The sequence below is a fragment of the Elgaria multicarinata genome, chromosome 7 (assembly GCF_023053635.1).
Source record: "Elgaria multicarinata webbii isolate HBS135686 ecotype San Diego chromosome 7, rElgMul1.1.pri, whole genome shotgun sequence".
NCBI classification, from domain to species: Eukaryota; Metazoa; Chordata; class Lepidosauria; order Squamata; family Anguidae; genus Elgaria; species Elgaria multicarinata.
The window spans coordinates 12675708-12692436 of record NC_086177.1 but is presented as its reverse complement, the minus strand read 5'-3'; the positions used below and the strand labels follow the sequence as shown (position 1 = coordinate 12692436).

Genomic DNA, 16729 nt, shown 5'->3' with positions numbered 1-16729 from the left:
GAGGTGGTCGCGCTAGATGGGGAGGGGAGGGGAGGGGAGGGATGATTATTTTGGAATCTGCTGACACAGCTTTGGCTGTATGTAAGTCAGTGATCACATTACTTCTTTTGGTGTAGATTAAGAGCAAACTAATTTGCACAAACCCAGAGGAAATAAAGGGTTATGAAGCACAAGATGGAGGTCACAGGCCCAAGCAAACAAGCAGGCCTAGAAGAAGCCCAAACAAGCAAGCTAGCAAAAGCATATGGAACATTTGGCAGACATAAGCAAATAATCAGTGCCAATACGTTATATCAATATTACTACTACTAATCATCACCTTAAGTTACTGAAGCAGCGTAAATTCAGAAAGATTTGTATTAATGATAAAATAAACCCACACAAAGGACCGTATATTTGGATATAGATATACATACAGTATATATACACACAATTTTATTTATTTAAAACATTTCTTAGTTGCCTTTCAGGGCAGAAGCCCTCCCAGGGCTGCTTACGGCCATACATAAAACAGTATTAACATTAAAATCAATAAAAGCATAGACAGTAAAATATCAGTTAAAAACAATAAAAGTTAACAGTAAAAACTAACAATAAAAACAAGGGCAGTAGCAGCAGAACAGTATTCATTTATGAGAATTCAATGTGCAAATTCAGCACAGACACACACAGACACATAAAGTTGAAATGCTTTTTTACACAACATAGCTATACAGACTTAAATTCCTTCCCCTACCCCTACTTCTTCAGTTACAACCCCGTGGAAATATTTTTAAATGAACTAATTGGATATTCTGGTGGGAACAGATTTTGTTGTGAAGGAAATGAACTATCCCAACCACCCAAAAACAAATAAAGAAAATCAGCACCCAGCACAGCAAGGAACTGTAAAAATAATTTTAAAAGAGCAGTAAGATCATTCCGATATAATGATGATAATATTGTTGAAACTACCTGTCTGTACACACAAACACAGGAAAACCTTCCGATGCAGCTCAGCTGCCTGCCGGCCTCGAGTTGGTGTTGGTTAGCCCACGCTGCCTGCCTGCCTGCGAAGACAAGAGCGGCTTGCACAGCGCCTGTGAAGACTGTCATGCGCACAAGCGCTTGGATTGGGCACTGAATGGCCAGGCAGACAAAGGCTATTTGAGCTAACCCCGCTCTCCACATGAACCCTTTTGGCAGCTGTGGCTTCCGCCCCCCTCTGTTTTGGAAGGAGCAGGGTCATATTTGATTGGCTACCTGACAGTGCCTGCTTAAACAAAGCATGTCTTTTGACGTTGGGTTTACTCCTTTTCCTTTTGTCAACTCTTGGTGGTGCTAGCCCCCCAGGAAAGAACCCTCCCCCTATTTCATTGGCCCTGTTCAGACGACACCTTAACCCATGGCTTTAACCACAGTGGTTAAGCCAGAAAGCTGGGCTGTATTCAGAAGACATCTTAAACCATGGCTTTAACCACAGTGACTAAGTTATTAACCACTGAATGGGGCCATTGTATGGATATGTCTGCATGGGCATGTGCACAACTGCCAGAAAAGAACCCTTCCTAGTCCATGCAGCACAGCGAAAGCCCCAGCAATCCCAAGCAAGCACAGGAGGAGGAGAGATGGTGATAGAGAAGGGAACAGAGGTGGGTCAGTCCCCTACTAACCTCCACCAGAGCTCTATTCTCTACCACTTGGCTGAATTAAGAGAGATTTGTGTCTATTTTCTGCCCCTCCCCTGCCCCGTGTAATGAAGTGGCCAGAGTTGAACTTGGATCACGGAGGCCTTGGTTCAAATCCCAGGTCAGCCACTGACACTGACACGTGGTGGCCTTGCTGCCTTACATCCACTGCAAACCTTGCCTCTGTCTAAATGGAATTGTACGTCTTCCCTCCGTCACTAGCATCTATCAACCTGAATCATATTCTATTATTCTGTATATTCTACTATACAACAGGGTTGTAGTCAACGTCAGTCTTGCTTAGGGGAGACCAATGACGTTTTGTTTTTGCTCACAAGTACTTATAAACCGCTTACACCTAAAGATTTCAAATAATAAAAGATAAAGACCAATACACAGAATGCATCTCATCTATGTAAGATAGAGGGCAACACCAGACGAGGAAGGCTTGCATGAACAGATGGGTCTTCAACATCCGCCTAAAAATAAAACGTGTTGGCGCATGTCTAATCTCAATGAAATGAATGGGATTTAGACTCACGTTGGGTACAACGCGCGATATAACTCCCCAGTTTAGGTCTTTTTCCCCCTCTTCACGTGAATCAAGTCGCAGGTGCTGGGAAAGCAGCCCACCCCCACCCCCCACCCCAAGTAACTGCTTGTTTGTCCAGTGCCGCGTTTTCTGTGTCGACTCCTCCCTGCGAAGGACCAAGAGTTACACACTGCACACAGCCCAACCTTGCACACGTTTTCTTGGAAAACAGCAGGTCACATTGAGTTCCCTGGGATTTCCTTCCTGGAAAGGGGTATTTAGGGTCGCACCCATTCAACCCAAGACTTAGCATGTTTGCGGGGTTTCCTTATCCCCGAGTTAGTGAAACTAGGGTTGCAACACACACACACGCACGCACGGACGGACGGCTGGGCCAAGGCTCTGAGGTAAGCCAATGCGTTCGATCGCTTTCTGCTGGCCCACCCCAGGCGGGCCAGGTTGCTTAGCGGAGATTGGAAAGGGATCGTCTCGTTGCTGCAGCCTCAAGCGCGCTTTGGGAAGCGGCGGAGTTTTAGGGGCGCGCAGAAGGTGGGCTGGGGCGGCTCCCCGTCGGCTCCCTGCTCTTTCTTTTGGGGAAGGCGACCATCCCCCCCCCCCCCGTGCCGTCCCAGGGGCCAGGAGAGGCGCGCGGCGAGGTGCCCGGGCGCGGACGGATGCGGCCCCGCCACCGCTGCGCTCCAGCGAGTGGCGGCAATCGGCAGAGAGGGGGGCGTGGCTGCCCAGCGCCGGACCCCCCCTCTCCTGCCCCTGCCCCTGCCTCCCGTCCTGATCCCAGGGGGAGGAGGAGGAGGCGGCATCGGCTGGCGGCATCGGATCACGTGGCCCCCACTCCCTCCCTGGCTTTCCCCCTCCCTCTGACTCCATCTCCCCCTCCCTTCCCTTTGTTGTAGCCGGAGCGCGAGCATCGGCATCGGCGGCGGCGGCGGCAGCAGCAGCAGCAGCAGCAGCAGCAGCATCGACGGCAGCAGCAGAGCACAAAGGCGCGCGCGGTCCCAGCCGGCGTTCAGGGAGTCGGGAAAGGAGAACCGCAGCCGCCGCCAGTTCGAAGAGCCGGGAGGCGGCGGCGGCGGCGGCGGCGGCGGCCCGGGATGCGGAGGGCTGGCTGGCAACCAGGCCGGTGGGTCCGCGCTCCTGCGGGCGGCGCCCGTTGATCCCCAGCAGGGCCTGCAGCCCCCTTCTCGCAAGTCCTCGCCATGGCGGCCACCGCCCGGCCCCGGGCCTCGCCCGGCTGCAGCGGCGGCGCCGTGATCCTGGCGCTGGCCGTGGCGCTCTGCGCTCTGGCCCCTGCCCGGACGTCCAACCCGCTCTCGCCCGCCGCGCCCGCCTCTGACTGCGCCGGCAAAGGCAAGGCGGGCAGCAACTGCTCAGGTAAGCCGCAGGACCGGCAGGCTGGGCAGGGCTGAGCGGTGCGCGGGCGGAGGAACGGCGCCGAAGCGCTCCTGCTGCTGCTGCCCACGCCGAGCATCCTCCCTCTCTCCCCACCTCCGTCCCTCCCCCCTAGCCTAACGCCAGGAGCCGGGCGCTGACTCTCTCGCACGCTCGCTTCTCCTCCCGCCCAGCACCGGCTCCCTTCTGGGCGCACCACATGGACTGCTGTACAATGCCCATCTCGCTCGTGCATCCACACCTTCCCTCCCGTGCTTACGAGCTCCATCACCAACCCCATCTTTGCCTCGCTGTCAGTCACACACACATTTTACTTAAATCGTCCTCTCCTCAGGCGCACGTCCCTTCTCTCCCTCTCTCTCTCTCTCTCTGTGTGTCACCTATGTACACAACGCATCCCAATCCTCTGCGTCCTTACGTAGAGGTAAGCCAGCCCCACTGAATTCAGTGGGACTTATTTGCAAGGAAATGTTCATAGGACTGCAGGCATAGTGGCAAGGGTCCTGCCTCCATCGCCAGCTCTGTCACCTTCGAGATAGTTTCATTGGATCGAGTTAGGTTTCTTTCCTGCCCAATTTTAAGGAATCAGGACAGGTTGCAATGTAGGCTGGGCTCTTTCTCTTTTCCTAAGAAGCCGCTTGAGGCAGGCAACACTGAGAGACAGGGACTTACCCAAGGCCAATCATCAAGTTTCGCGTATGAGCAGGGATTTTTATAACAGAGTACATTGTCTACATAGGCTGCAATCCAATACACTTACCTGGGAGTAAGTTCAGTTGAACTTAGGTGCAGGGTGCTTTTCACTAATTAATTTACAGCACAATCCTTACTCAGATGTAAGCACCACTGCATTCAAGGGGCATACTCTCAGTTAAGTTAGTATAGTGTACTTTTCAACCGTCATAACTGCTCTTGTTTATTCAACAGTAGGTCCTACAGAGTTTAATGGGATTTAAAATTCTCCCAAACATCTGGGATTAGGAAGATTTTCTAATTCAGGGGGTGTGACTTCCAGGAAGTCCCAAACAACTCATGGCGATTGGATCTAGGCAAAGCAAATGTCTAAAATACTGACTGTGAAGGTAAACATTCTTGCTTTTCCTTTCATGCACAAATTTCCTATCATCCATATTTCCCCCCCAAACACAGGCCCTCTTATGCACATGCTCTGACTTCTGCCCCTCCCTTTTTGTACAGACATTTCGGAGCCCTGTATGTACCTTCGCACAGTGCATGTGCTCCGTTGTGCACGGCTGAGATCATGAAAATGAGGAGGTGTCTAGTAAATCCGGGAACGTGAGCACTGACCTTGTGTGGGCAGTGAGGTGTCAACAGTTCATGTATCCGGAACCAGTGGCGATAGGGGGTGCCAGTTCATTTCATGCTGCTGGAAACAAAGACCTTGCAGCTCTGCTTTCAAAATGTGATTTTATTTCGGTTGTTGCACAAGGAGAAAAATATTTCTCTTCCAAAGGCACAAAAAATCCCTCCCTGAAAAAAACAACACCAGGAGGTGATATCTCTTTTGTTTCTCCCTGCTGAGTGTATGGCCCATCACCCCAGCTAATTAATGCAAACTATACTCTTCACCTTTAGCTTCCTCCCCCCCCCCCTTTTCGCCTTGCTTAAGAAAATGGTGTGAGAAACAGAATACAAAGGTGCTCTGATATCTATAACCTATTTAGGTAATTACCAAGCTTCTTGTCTGCTTTTCCATCATAAATATAATCCAATTCCTAACATCAGATCTAGCCTCTTTTGTGGAGCTGGTTGCTAAGAAAAGTCGTTGCTGTGAAATGCATTGTGATCAAAGAAAACATTCTAATTTTGTAAAATATTACAGCCATGTCACTTGTCTTTCTTAGTCTGTCTTTCAATATATTGTAGAAATACCACAATACTCTTTGGGGTGGGGTGGGGATGGTACACATTTGATTTTCAAAGTGTTCTCCCCTCCCCAGATTTGCAGAAACCTAAATGGGAACATTTAGGAAATAATCTTACAAACGGGGGTTGTGTTTTTAAAATACAGTTTTCTTAGAGGTATTTCTGTTTGGCTCCTCCTTCAGACTAGGTATTTCACCCCCCTCAAAGCATTCAAGTTGTTGCTTCTCTCTTTTCCCATCTGAAAAGCATGGATGATTGCTCTAAAATGATTGCCAGTGAAAATTACGTGCAAGTGCTAGAGCCAGATTGATGAGAGATTCATGAGAGGTACTTGGTGTCCTCCAATCCCATTGTCTTCCCTGAGAGATGAAGGCCGTTGCCACTTTGTAAGCAGCTTTCAGCATTTTATATGATGATCCCTTTCAGTAGTGTAAGTTACTGACAGTACAATACTATCCATATTTATTCAGCAGTAAATACCAATGGGACTTAGTGTGTGTTTAGGATTGCAGTCTGAGGCTTCAGTCCTTTGCACACTTGCTTAGGGGTACATCCCATTGGACATAATGATAACATGCACAGGTTTGGGCTGTATCAATATTGAGCGAAGGAGGGAGCGAGTAACTAAGGCCCATACTAGATGTAACAGTAGAATGCCTCATGCCACATCATGTGTAGTTCTTGCAGTCCTTATGCACCCTCACTTGGGACTATTTGGGTTTACTTCCACATATGCATGCATAGGCTTATGCATTTCTGTGTGATTTATATTTTTTGAAAAATCATCTTTACAGCACTTTCAATGTAATACCTCTGTGGTGTTCAAAATGGACAACTCTGCCAATATTAGTTAACCAATTCTCTAAGAAGCAAATGATGCCAAAGCTGTTCTACAAAGTGTTTTCATCTTCGCTTGTTCTCTCTCTGTTTGCTTGTTGGGTTTGTTATGTTCTGATTCCAGACATGTTGGTGGTATATTTGAGCAAAGCACTGCTCTTGCATGCTTGACTTCTATTCCTTTTGCATCCATGTGATGACTGATCTTGTTCTGTGCAAAGAAACATTAGTAGATTAATTTGCTACTGCCAGATACCAGTGTACCTAACAGGCATGTGTTATTAGCATGCCATGTGGAAAACTCAGTGAAATTCCTTTTAGAAAGTTTTTAAAATATGTTAAAGAGAAGTCTCTGGATATTAAATCTCAGTAGTAATGTCTTAAAGAAAAAGATGAAAATCACACACAATATTAAACATTTAGAGTGAGGGGAATCAATCAGAAAGTGCACAAAAATGTATAATAAAAGTGGAAGTATGCCGTTCATTTGTCTGTCAGCACTATAGTGCCAAGACTATGAAATGGAGACACTTGAAACTTGGCATGTGTACCACCGTAGGGAACATGCACCTTGGGGTTATTTTGCTTTTTAAAACAGATTAATTTTAATTAATTTAAATGTGCCCATATGGTTGAAGGCTGCAGTAACATCTCCAGCTACTAGGGGCAGACTTCCCTAACCAGCACATGGCTTTGCAGTCCATACCATTTAAAGTTAGGGGAAATTAATAGGCCAAGGGACGGATATAGATCTGCCTCTTCCCTACTGCTGTGGGGCAGCCCCCCTCAAGGGAATACAGTGGACAGACCCCCTCCCTCAGGAATTATAGGGTTGCACCACAACAGGGGCTGTGACTAGGAGTGCCAGTGGTATGGCTTCGCTCCGACAGGGCAGACACAATGTGCCCAAATCTGACAGTTGTGATAGTTTGCTTGAAGGCTTCACTGTTATCAAACTAAGGGTTATTACAACCAGTGTGAAGCCGGGTCTATTTGGTAGTATAAAATAAAAGCTAAGACTGGAAGGCATTGTGGTTTACTTTTTCATCTGGAGATCATCTACATTTCATAATAGTCCACTTGGACATCTCCCAGAAGGCTTCTTTGCATTGAAAGCTGCTTCATCTGGCTGCAGTACAGACTTTCAATCCTAATTAATTCACCTGATCTGGATTAGGATGCTGCGTAGATGCTCTTTTCAAGGGTTAAGCGTTGTCTTTTCACTGTGCAGCTTCTACTTTTCTCAAACTCTGATAAACTAGTTCTGTGGGAACCATGTTTTATATCTTTCCACTTTTCTCGTGCAAAGATTTATTGCTATGCCACACAGATGCTATTTGAGTGCAATCGGAATTGCTATTATGGGTGTCGTTTAATTCTCCCTTCCCTGTGACCTGACCTCACACTACACTGATAATGTTTGAATGAATTATATGGCATTGCTGGGATTATATTGGTCTAATCCATGCTAGCATTCTTCTTCCATGAGAGCCACTGAGGTGGGCATGAGCAATTTGAGTAGATTCGTTGTGTTCCCACGTAGTTCTGTCATTCAGACATTATTGGTTTGTTGTGAGATCCAGTCACAGGGCAATCATACTGCAATCCCAACACATTGAGGCTTTAATGAAAAGAATACATTGTAAAAATTAAGTGTGGCAGTTTCATTCCCCTTCTCTGGGGCCTTTCAGCTGAGTGGAGCTTGGATCTTAAGGAAGTTTATGGAAGGAAGGAAAGCTTCGCTGCTCCTCTTTTCTCATCCCACATTTTTCTGAGGTCCCCCTGATCCTCTGGACAGGATTTTCTGAGGGTGCAGGTGACTGCTGGGGTTGGGAAAGAGATAAGTTATTTACCTTCTGTAAACTTTCTAAATGTAACTTATCTTAGGATCCAAGTCAATATCTCCATTTCGAATTGTTGTTAAATCCTGTTGCTACCTCTGCTCTGGGAGGTAGGACATTGAGGTTGGGGGAGGCTGCCTTATGTTGATGGAAGGAAGCTCTACCCTCTTCACAGTTGAAGGCTTCCTTGGGGAGGAGATGATTAATTAGGACTGGATTATTATTATTATTATTATTATTATTATTATTATTTATTTATTTATATAGCACCATCAGTGTACATGGTGCTGTACAGAGTAAAGCAGTAAATAGCAAGACCCTGCCGCATAGGCTTACAATCTAATAAAATCTTAGTAAAACAATAAGGAGGGGAAGAGAATGCAAACAGGTATAGGGTAGGGTAAGCAGGCACAGGGTAGGGTAAAATTAACAGTAGAAAGTAACAGTAGAAGTCTGCACAACATCAAGTTTTAAAAGCTTTAGGAAAAAGAAAAGTTTTTAGTTGAGCTTTAAAAGCTGCGGTTGAACTTGTAGTTCTCAAATGTTCTGGCACTTTCCTTCTGTCCTATTAAATCCTCCTCCCCTCAGAGTTCTCAGAGCCCTTAAAAGTGCATAGCATCCCCTGACTTGGAGGGGGGTACGGAAGATTGGGTTTTGGGGGTGAATGACTTATGGTCCTAAACAGATTCAATACTAAAAGTTGTTAGGGGCTTGAGTAGGCCAACCCCCCCCCCCCATTTTCCTCTCCTGTCCTCAAAATTCCTTGGCCACTAAAGGGCAAGGTGAATAATTAGGCCTGTTCAGGCTATTTTAAGGGTTATTTCTATTTACTTTAAAAGTTAGTATTTTTCTGTGTAGCCAGGGATTCCCCCCAGGATGTAGAAATCCCTTCCTGCCACAGACTCCATTTCACTGCCCTGATGATAGACACCAGACCATCAAGTTCTCTCTAAGTATGCTGTTTCAATCTTTGAAGCAATCTTTGAATAATGGAGTCATATTTGCATAATTAATGTAGTATGATAATCAGATCTATACCATAACCTAATCAGGTGTTTGGTACCAGTCGGTATTGAATATGAGAAGGGCCAAGCAGGAACATGCTCCCTCAGCAATTATTAATGTGTCAGCCATGTTCCTCACCTGACATATGATCAGCTCAGTCTGAAGGGGGTAACACCTTCTACTTGTGTAAAATTCCCAACATAGGGATGGGAACTCGGGTCGATTCATAGTCATTATCTGCAATGGTCATAGTAAGTTAAACCTACGTGGTAATCCACATATCACCATCAAACAGAGGCTATGTGGAAACAGTGGGCAAAACAGGTTCCCCACTAATAGAACTACTATCCAACAACTCTTCAAGCCCTTTTGTTGTTCTCCAAAATCAGTCCAGCTTACTCTCTCTTCTCCACCACATGTTGATATTTATAATTTAAGCACCGTGTCAGGACAAAATTTGGCCCAGATGCAGGTAGTGCATCAGTAACTTGCATTGCTGTGTCCATATATGTTCGTCAAGAAATTCTCCTTCAACCATAGTGAAATACAATACATTTAAAATGAAATACAAAAGTAAGCCTAGGCAGAATACAACCATCCTCCCATGACTTTTGGCTCTGCCTATTTTAGCAAAAGACTACTATTAACAGCAATGAACTCTAGTGGGGCTACCCTTGAAGATGGTCCGGAAACTGCAGATGGTGCAGATTGCTGTGGCCTGACTGTAGGTCGGAGCAAAGTAGGGATCAGATCACCTCAGTTCTGAAAGCACTGCACTACCTGCCAATGAGCTGCTGAAACCAATTCAGTGTCTTGCTTTCCGAACTCAAGTACTTGAAGGAGCACCTATCACATTACCGGCTTATGATCAGCAGAAGATACTTTGCTCATTGTCCTGCCAAAAGCAGAAGCTAGGAAGGTAGTGAGAGAGGGCATTCTCTTGGTGGCATCTCATTCATGGAACTCCCTCTCAGGTGATAACAAATTTGCCCCCACCATCCAATAATTCAAACAAAAATTGAAGACTATATATTTGTTCAGGCATTTGCACTCCTATATAAAGTTGCTTAAGCGTGGTCATAGTGAGAGTTATTGCAAAGTAGTATGATTAGAAGGATGTTTTATTACATTTAGATTATTTGATGGCTGTGTTGGCATTTGTGTTACGTTGTGTATTATTTGATGGCTGTGTTGGTATTTGCGTTATTCAGATATTGAATAAGGAAATAACTTCCTTTTGGCTGTTGCTGTTGGTTTTGAATTTAGCCTCACTGTTTATAGCTCAGAGTTATAGAAACCCAGTACCTGCCCAGCTGGGATGGCTTGGGCGGGAAAACAGCTGTTGCAGGTGGGAGGGAGCAGAATAGGGCACCTCGTGAGTCAGTACACGTGTGCCACGTGAGGCAAGGGCGGGGCAGAGCCGATAAAGGCCAGCCCCACCAAGCATTGGCCTCTTTCGCTTTCCAGCTCCTACCCTCCCTCCTTTCATCTGTATTTATTTATTTAGCATATTTATATTTAGCATATTTATATCCTGTATGGGATTAGCTAGTCACTCTCTTTGGAGGGAGGGCTGAGTAGGACTTTTTCCTCCCACTAAATGGGATAGGTTTTTGCCTATTCCATACTGGAAGTTCCATTAGAGGAGGGTGGATAAATAGGTTGATTGGTGGTAGGGATGTGCGGGAATTTGCTATTTTAGATTAGGGACAGTGAGCTGTCTGGCACCTTTTGGTGATCGGCATATCCGGAGGACCTGCTCCTAGGGGGCTGTGCAGCTCCCGTGTCAGGATATGATATGCCTTTGGAGACCCTCCTGCCTCATCTACTCGGAGTCTTTGTGCCACCGGGAGGGGGTGATGTGGGGCAGTCTCCCCGCACTTACAAAGTGTCACATAAGAAAGGGGCCGGGACTCCTGGAGAGTGGCTCACCCATAAAGCCAGGCAAGTTACCTGAGGTAAGGACACATAGATTCCCGCACTTTCACATGCAGATCCAGGGAGGGGTTGAATCTCCCTTATTGTTTAAATAAAGAGGCCCTAGTTTATCCCAAGCTCTGGTGTCTGTGTCTTTATTCTGTGCTTCATTCTCCACTCGCAAAATCCTTCCTTCCCCACTGAAGAAGATGAAAGTTGCAAAGGGTTGCTGCCTTCTCTTTCACTCTGCACTTGTGTACTTAGGAGCTTCCAGTCCCCCCAAAATTTAGCAGATGTTTTTCTCACCTCTTATTTCACAAGAAGAAGGCTCACCTACAGAATTTCAGTGATCTAAGGTCATATTAATTGTACACAGACAGGACAAAAATAAAATGGCAACCCTAGGCACACAGAAATCCAACATGGCGATGTCTCACATATGTCCTGCTTGTAACTAGTCAGAGAGAGGCAGCTTTCATGTTTTCTGAGAAGGAGAGGAAAGTGCCATTTTCTCAAGGAAAAGAAGTAATTTGCTGCTGTAGCCAGGATCCCTACTCTCAAAGCGCAGGGTCTGCATTCCCCAACCTGGTGCCCTCCAGATGGTTTAGACTCTCAATAGCCATGCTGACCAGGAATGATGGGTGTTGAAGTTCAACACATCAGGAGAGTACCAGGTTGGGGGAGGCTGACATAGAATTAACATCTTCTGTAGGGATCATTCAGCAGGACATGCCTTATGTCCTCTTCTTATTTATTTCTAGAGTGCCTATGTTAACTATGTGTTGTAAATAAAAATAAGATGCAGGCCCTGCCCCCCCCACTTGCAAACTAAAGACAAAACATACAAGATAAAGGAAAGAAAGAAAAGAGATCTGTTTGACAGTACTGGAACGAAAGACTTGCTAACAGGCATTTACATCCAGTAAGGGCCAGGCTAGTGTCCTTTCTAGGACAGAGATGGTGCAAAGCCTCTGTAGCCCTCAATTCTCTGGCCAGTGACAGAGACCAGAATGACCTTCCCTTCAAAACCACAGTCATAGGGCAAAGGACAGTTGGAGCAAGTTCTTTTTGTCAGTGTGTGTGTGTGGGGGCGGGGCGGGAGTAATACCTCACAGCTGTTCCTTCTCTGGCCAGTGGCTGGGACCGGGCTTGCTTTCTACTTGATGCGCTGTTCTTCCGGAGATGGAGGGAGTGCAACCTCCCAAGGCCCAGGGTGACCTTTCCCTTGATTCAAAACAATTGCCCTGCTTTTAAGAACTGGCGTTCAGAGACCAAGGCACTCTTAAAAGAGCTGATGTGATGTAGTGGCTTCAAACCATTCTCCCGATTGCTCTGTGGCTTTTTGCCCAGGCACCCCTTTTTTTCAAGCTGCATTGGAGTGGACATGAGGGGGCGCCTTGACTGTTTAAAGCACATGCAAAAGATGTCTCCCTGCCACCAGTTCTCCATGCAGGCAGTGACTGGTGATCTCTGAGGCACAATAATATAGCAAAATGGCAGAAATGTGGTCTTGCCAGAAGAATTCAGCTTCCTAAATATCTGCATTAAAAATGTTTAAAGAGCAACTCCCCAGTCCTTATGATTGCAAAGATATGCTTGAAACTGCATGGCCAATACCTGGAGAAATATCAGAAACCAAGTGAATGACTAACAGTGGCATCCTCTACATGTCTACTCAGATGTAGGTCCCATTGTTTTCAATGGGGGCTTACTCCCAATGTGTACATGATTTTTCCAGTGTTCAGAGGGCAAGGTGGGTCAGTGTCCTGTATAGCTTCTTACCTTTCCCCGTGCCTAATAGAAAGAGAATAAATTACACAAAATAAGAATAATCTTGCATTTTTAAATAATAATAATAATAATAGTAATAATAATAATAATAATAATATACTTTATGCTAATTGCAGAGTTCAGCTTTGATTGTCAGATAATTTTGGTTATCCGGACATCTTTTTAAAACCCCTTTTATTAATTAATGTACATGTTACAGTACAACTAGAAACCCTTTCCCCACCTGTTTAGCAGTGAGCTCAGATGTAAACCTAATAAGAATATAAGAAGAGCCATGCTTGATGAGACCCAGGCCTGTAGGAAGCTCACAAGTAGAATATTAGCACAATAGCAATGTCCCCCACCAACTGGTATTCAGAGGCATACTGCCTCTAATAGTGGGTAATATATAGCTGTGATAACTAGTAGTGATTGATAGCTTTATCCTCCATGAATTTATCGAATCCGCATTTAAAGTTATCCAAGTTGGTGGCCAACACTACATCTTGTGGTAGTGAATTCCATAGTCTAACAATGCACTGTATGAAGAAATACTTCCTGTAATCTGTCCTGAATATCCTACCAGGAGGCTAGCATATATGGAGTTAGATTATAGGTCCATCTAGCCCAGTACAATCATTGGCTTTCTGGCAGAGGTCTCTCCCAGCCCTGCTAATCTGAGAAATGTTTAACTGGTGATTGGTCCTGGGATCTTCTGCATGGAGTGCCTGTCTTCCACCAGCTACAGCCTTTCCAGAGATTTTCTTGAAAGCCTTTCTTCTCTCTCGGTTTTGTATATGGGTCTTCTAACACTCTGCTTTCCAAAGAGCTGATCAGGGCCACAGCTAGACCTAAGGTTTATCCTGGGATCATCCAGGGTTCGCCCCTGCCTGAGCACTGGATCCCCTGTGTGTCACCTAGATGAACAGGTTTGACCCCTGGACGATCCAGGGATAAACCTTAGGTCTAGCTATGGCCCAGGTCCACCTGCTTATCTTCAGCTGTGGTGCAGCATCAGAGGCCATACCTAGACCTAAGGTTTATCGCTGGATCGTCCCTGGTTTATCCCTGGTTTATCACTGGTGCATTGTTTTAACTGTTTTAACTGCATCTATTGCTTTTAAATTATATATTGTTTTAACTTGGATTACGGTTTAATTTGTTTATAACTGTATATTTATTGTTTTATACTGTATGTTTTTATCTGTACGCCGCCCTGAGATCTTAGTGATATAGGGCGGGATATAAATATTTTAAATAAATAAATATATAAATAAATAAATCTAGGTGACACACAGGGGATCCAGTGCTCAGGCAGGGGCGAACCCTGGATGATCCCAGGATAAACCTTCGGTCTAACTGTGGCCAGAGACTCCTATACCTCTCAGTAATCTGTACTTCAAGGAGGAGCCGTAGCTTTGTGGTAGAGCGCCTGCTTTGCAAGCCGAAGGCCCCTGGTTCAATCCCTGATCACTCCAAGTAGGTCTGGAAAAATAACCTGTGTGAAACCCTGGAGAGCCGTTGCTAGTCAGTGACCTGGCTTGCATGACATGGCAAGGCTCATCGTGGGTGATTTAACTTACAATGAGCTGTGGCACCCATGGGTAGCACTTTGCATATCCAATCCACACTCGAGTAGTCATGTCATATAGACCCAGTGAGCATGGGTTACGTGAGGGTCATGTTATGAACCCAATGCTTGCTGAGTTCACATGATACGACAATCCCTCGAATGGGGCTGCATGCATCACAATCTCACATTGGGTTAATAACCCATGGTGGGCTGTTGTCCTGAAGCAAACCACCTCAGTGTCAACGGTACTGGTCTAGATGGACCAGTGATCTGACCTGGTCTAACGCACTTTCCTATGTTCCTCCGTTTTATTTCATGCAGGCTACTCTAGGTGGAAAAGAGTTCTCTATTTGTTGAAAAGTTCAAAGAGCATGTTTACATGCAAGAAAACGAAGCGCTTTGTGTTGCAAACATTTGTCTTCAGGTTTGACAAACGTTCGAGGATGGAAAAGATCATAAAATCCATTACAAGCCTTCAATTTTTTCCCCAAGTACACTGAAACAGGAGCAAAAGAAGAAGAAAGAAAAGAAATTCTGCAAAAGTGTATTAGTAATGGCATATGGGAAATAAAAGTAATGAAATAGGTCTCGTAATAATGAAATACTAGAGAAGATGGGAAGTTAGGGAATCGTGGACTTTGCTGACAGATGATGCCAGTAATGCAAAAGCAACATTGATCATTTTAATGGACAAGTAGCCACAGCTTAGCATTATAAAATGTGCTTCCTTTGGCCTCCACCAGCTTTTTCATGATCCTGGGCACATTGAAAAACATTTGTAGACGTTCAGATTAAATTGCAAACTATGTCCAGGGTCCATATTTTAGCTCGGGGTTTTATGAGCTGAAAGAGACATTCAGCTAAAGACTGAGGTTGTGATACCGTGGTCTCTTTTAAACAGTTGCTAAAGAGAAGGACAACATTTACAGGAGAGCTGTGACAGGAGGGGCTGCTAAACCGCCTTCTGCCCACTGCTTTTCCCTACAACCCTTCACCCAGCACTTTCCCCTGCAATGCAACAAATACATGCCTGGGAATCCCAGTCTGGGGAGGGGACTGGTGGGAAAACCGGGGCGGGGAAGGATTAAGCACCTTCCCTTGTCTTCCACTTCTCCTTCTTAAATTATCCCCTCCTCTGCCATTTTGCAGCTGTTCAGCAGCATATGGAATCCCTGGCCCTTCAAAGGAGCTCAGAAAAACATATGAAGCATAAAATAGTAACATGCAGTTTATAAGAAAAGAAAAGAACAAGAAGAAATGGTATAACAACTTATTCAAATTGGAAAGCTAATTTAAAACAATACAGATAGTACTTTCAGATATACCTTGTTCATTAATATTGTTGTTTAGTCTATGGTGACCATTACACTTTGTGTTTATTGAGATACTATTTTTCTTTCCTGAAGTTATGGCTCCATAGCTGCTGTGGGAGCATTCGGTGTGTATTGATTATTATTATTATTATTATTTGCAGCCCTGTACTCTGAATGAGTAGACAATTGAGGACACTGTATGAATACACAGCATTATGTGATTTTGGAGAATACATATGTTTGTGCAAAACCTTTGCAACTGCAACTGGATTTGATGGAAATCCCACAGTAGAGCCTGCATTTCCTGAGGAAATCTGTTGTCTGAACATTTCCAGCAAACTCTTAGAACTCCAATAATTGGAGTTGCTGATGGCCTTGAGAAATACCTTGATTTGGAGTCCACCCGTGTAGATTTTGGAGGGGGCTCTTGTGGGATTTATTGGAGACTTACAACAGGCTTGGTTTGGAAAGTGTGGGCTTCTGTGCCGGGTCTTACTATGCACAGTACAGAAGAGCTTCGTGACTTTGGTTCTGAACTATAATCTGGCAAGCAAGGTGGCTGTTCCTACAGAGCGATAGCAAGGTCTTATTGAATGCAGATTTAGGAAATATCTTAACCAAAAAAGAAGGGCCCTACATGCAAACTCACATTTAGCTTGAAAACTTCATAGTACATTAGTATAGGTTTGATTAAGCAAGGGGGCTATTTAACTGGTTGCTGTTCGTAATTCTGATCTATAGTCTACATATAAAATGAAATAAAATTGGGTGGGAATAGCATTTAACAGCACAGTGTTCGTTGAATTTAGATACACATGAACCTGCCTTGTATTGAGTCTGATCCATCTAACCCAGGCCACAGCTAGACCTAAGGTTTATCTTGGGATCATCCAGGGTTCGCCCCTGCCTGAGCACTGGATCCCCTGTGTGTCACCTAGATGAACAGGTTTGACCCCTGGAAGATCCAGGGATAAACCTGA

The 16729-nt window shown here is 45.2% G+C and overlaps 1 protein-coding gene across 1 annotated transcript in view; it reads left to right on the top strand.

Annotated features, from left to right (window-relative positions):
• Positions 1-3413: 3413 nt before the first annotated feature.
• Positions 3414-16729, top strand: part of TMEFF1 (transmembrane protein with EGF like and two follistatin like domains 1) — a 105679-nt gene continuing 92363 nt past the window's right edge. The window contains exon 1 of the mRNA XM_063130219.1: positions 3414-3588. Within this exon, the coding sequence (XP_062986289.1) occupies positions 3414-3588 (175 nt within the window). The remainder of the gene's footprint in view (positions 3589-16729) is intronic.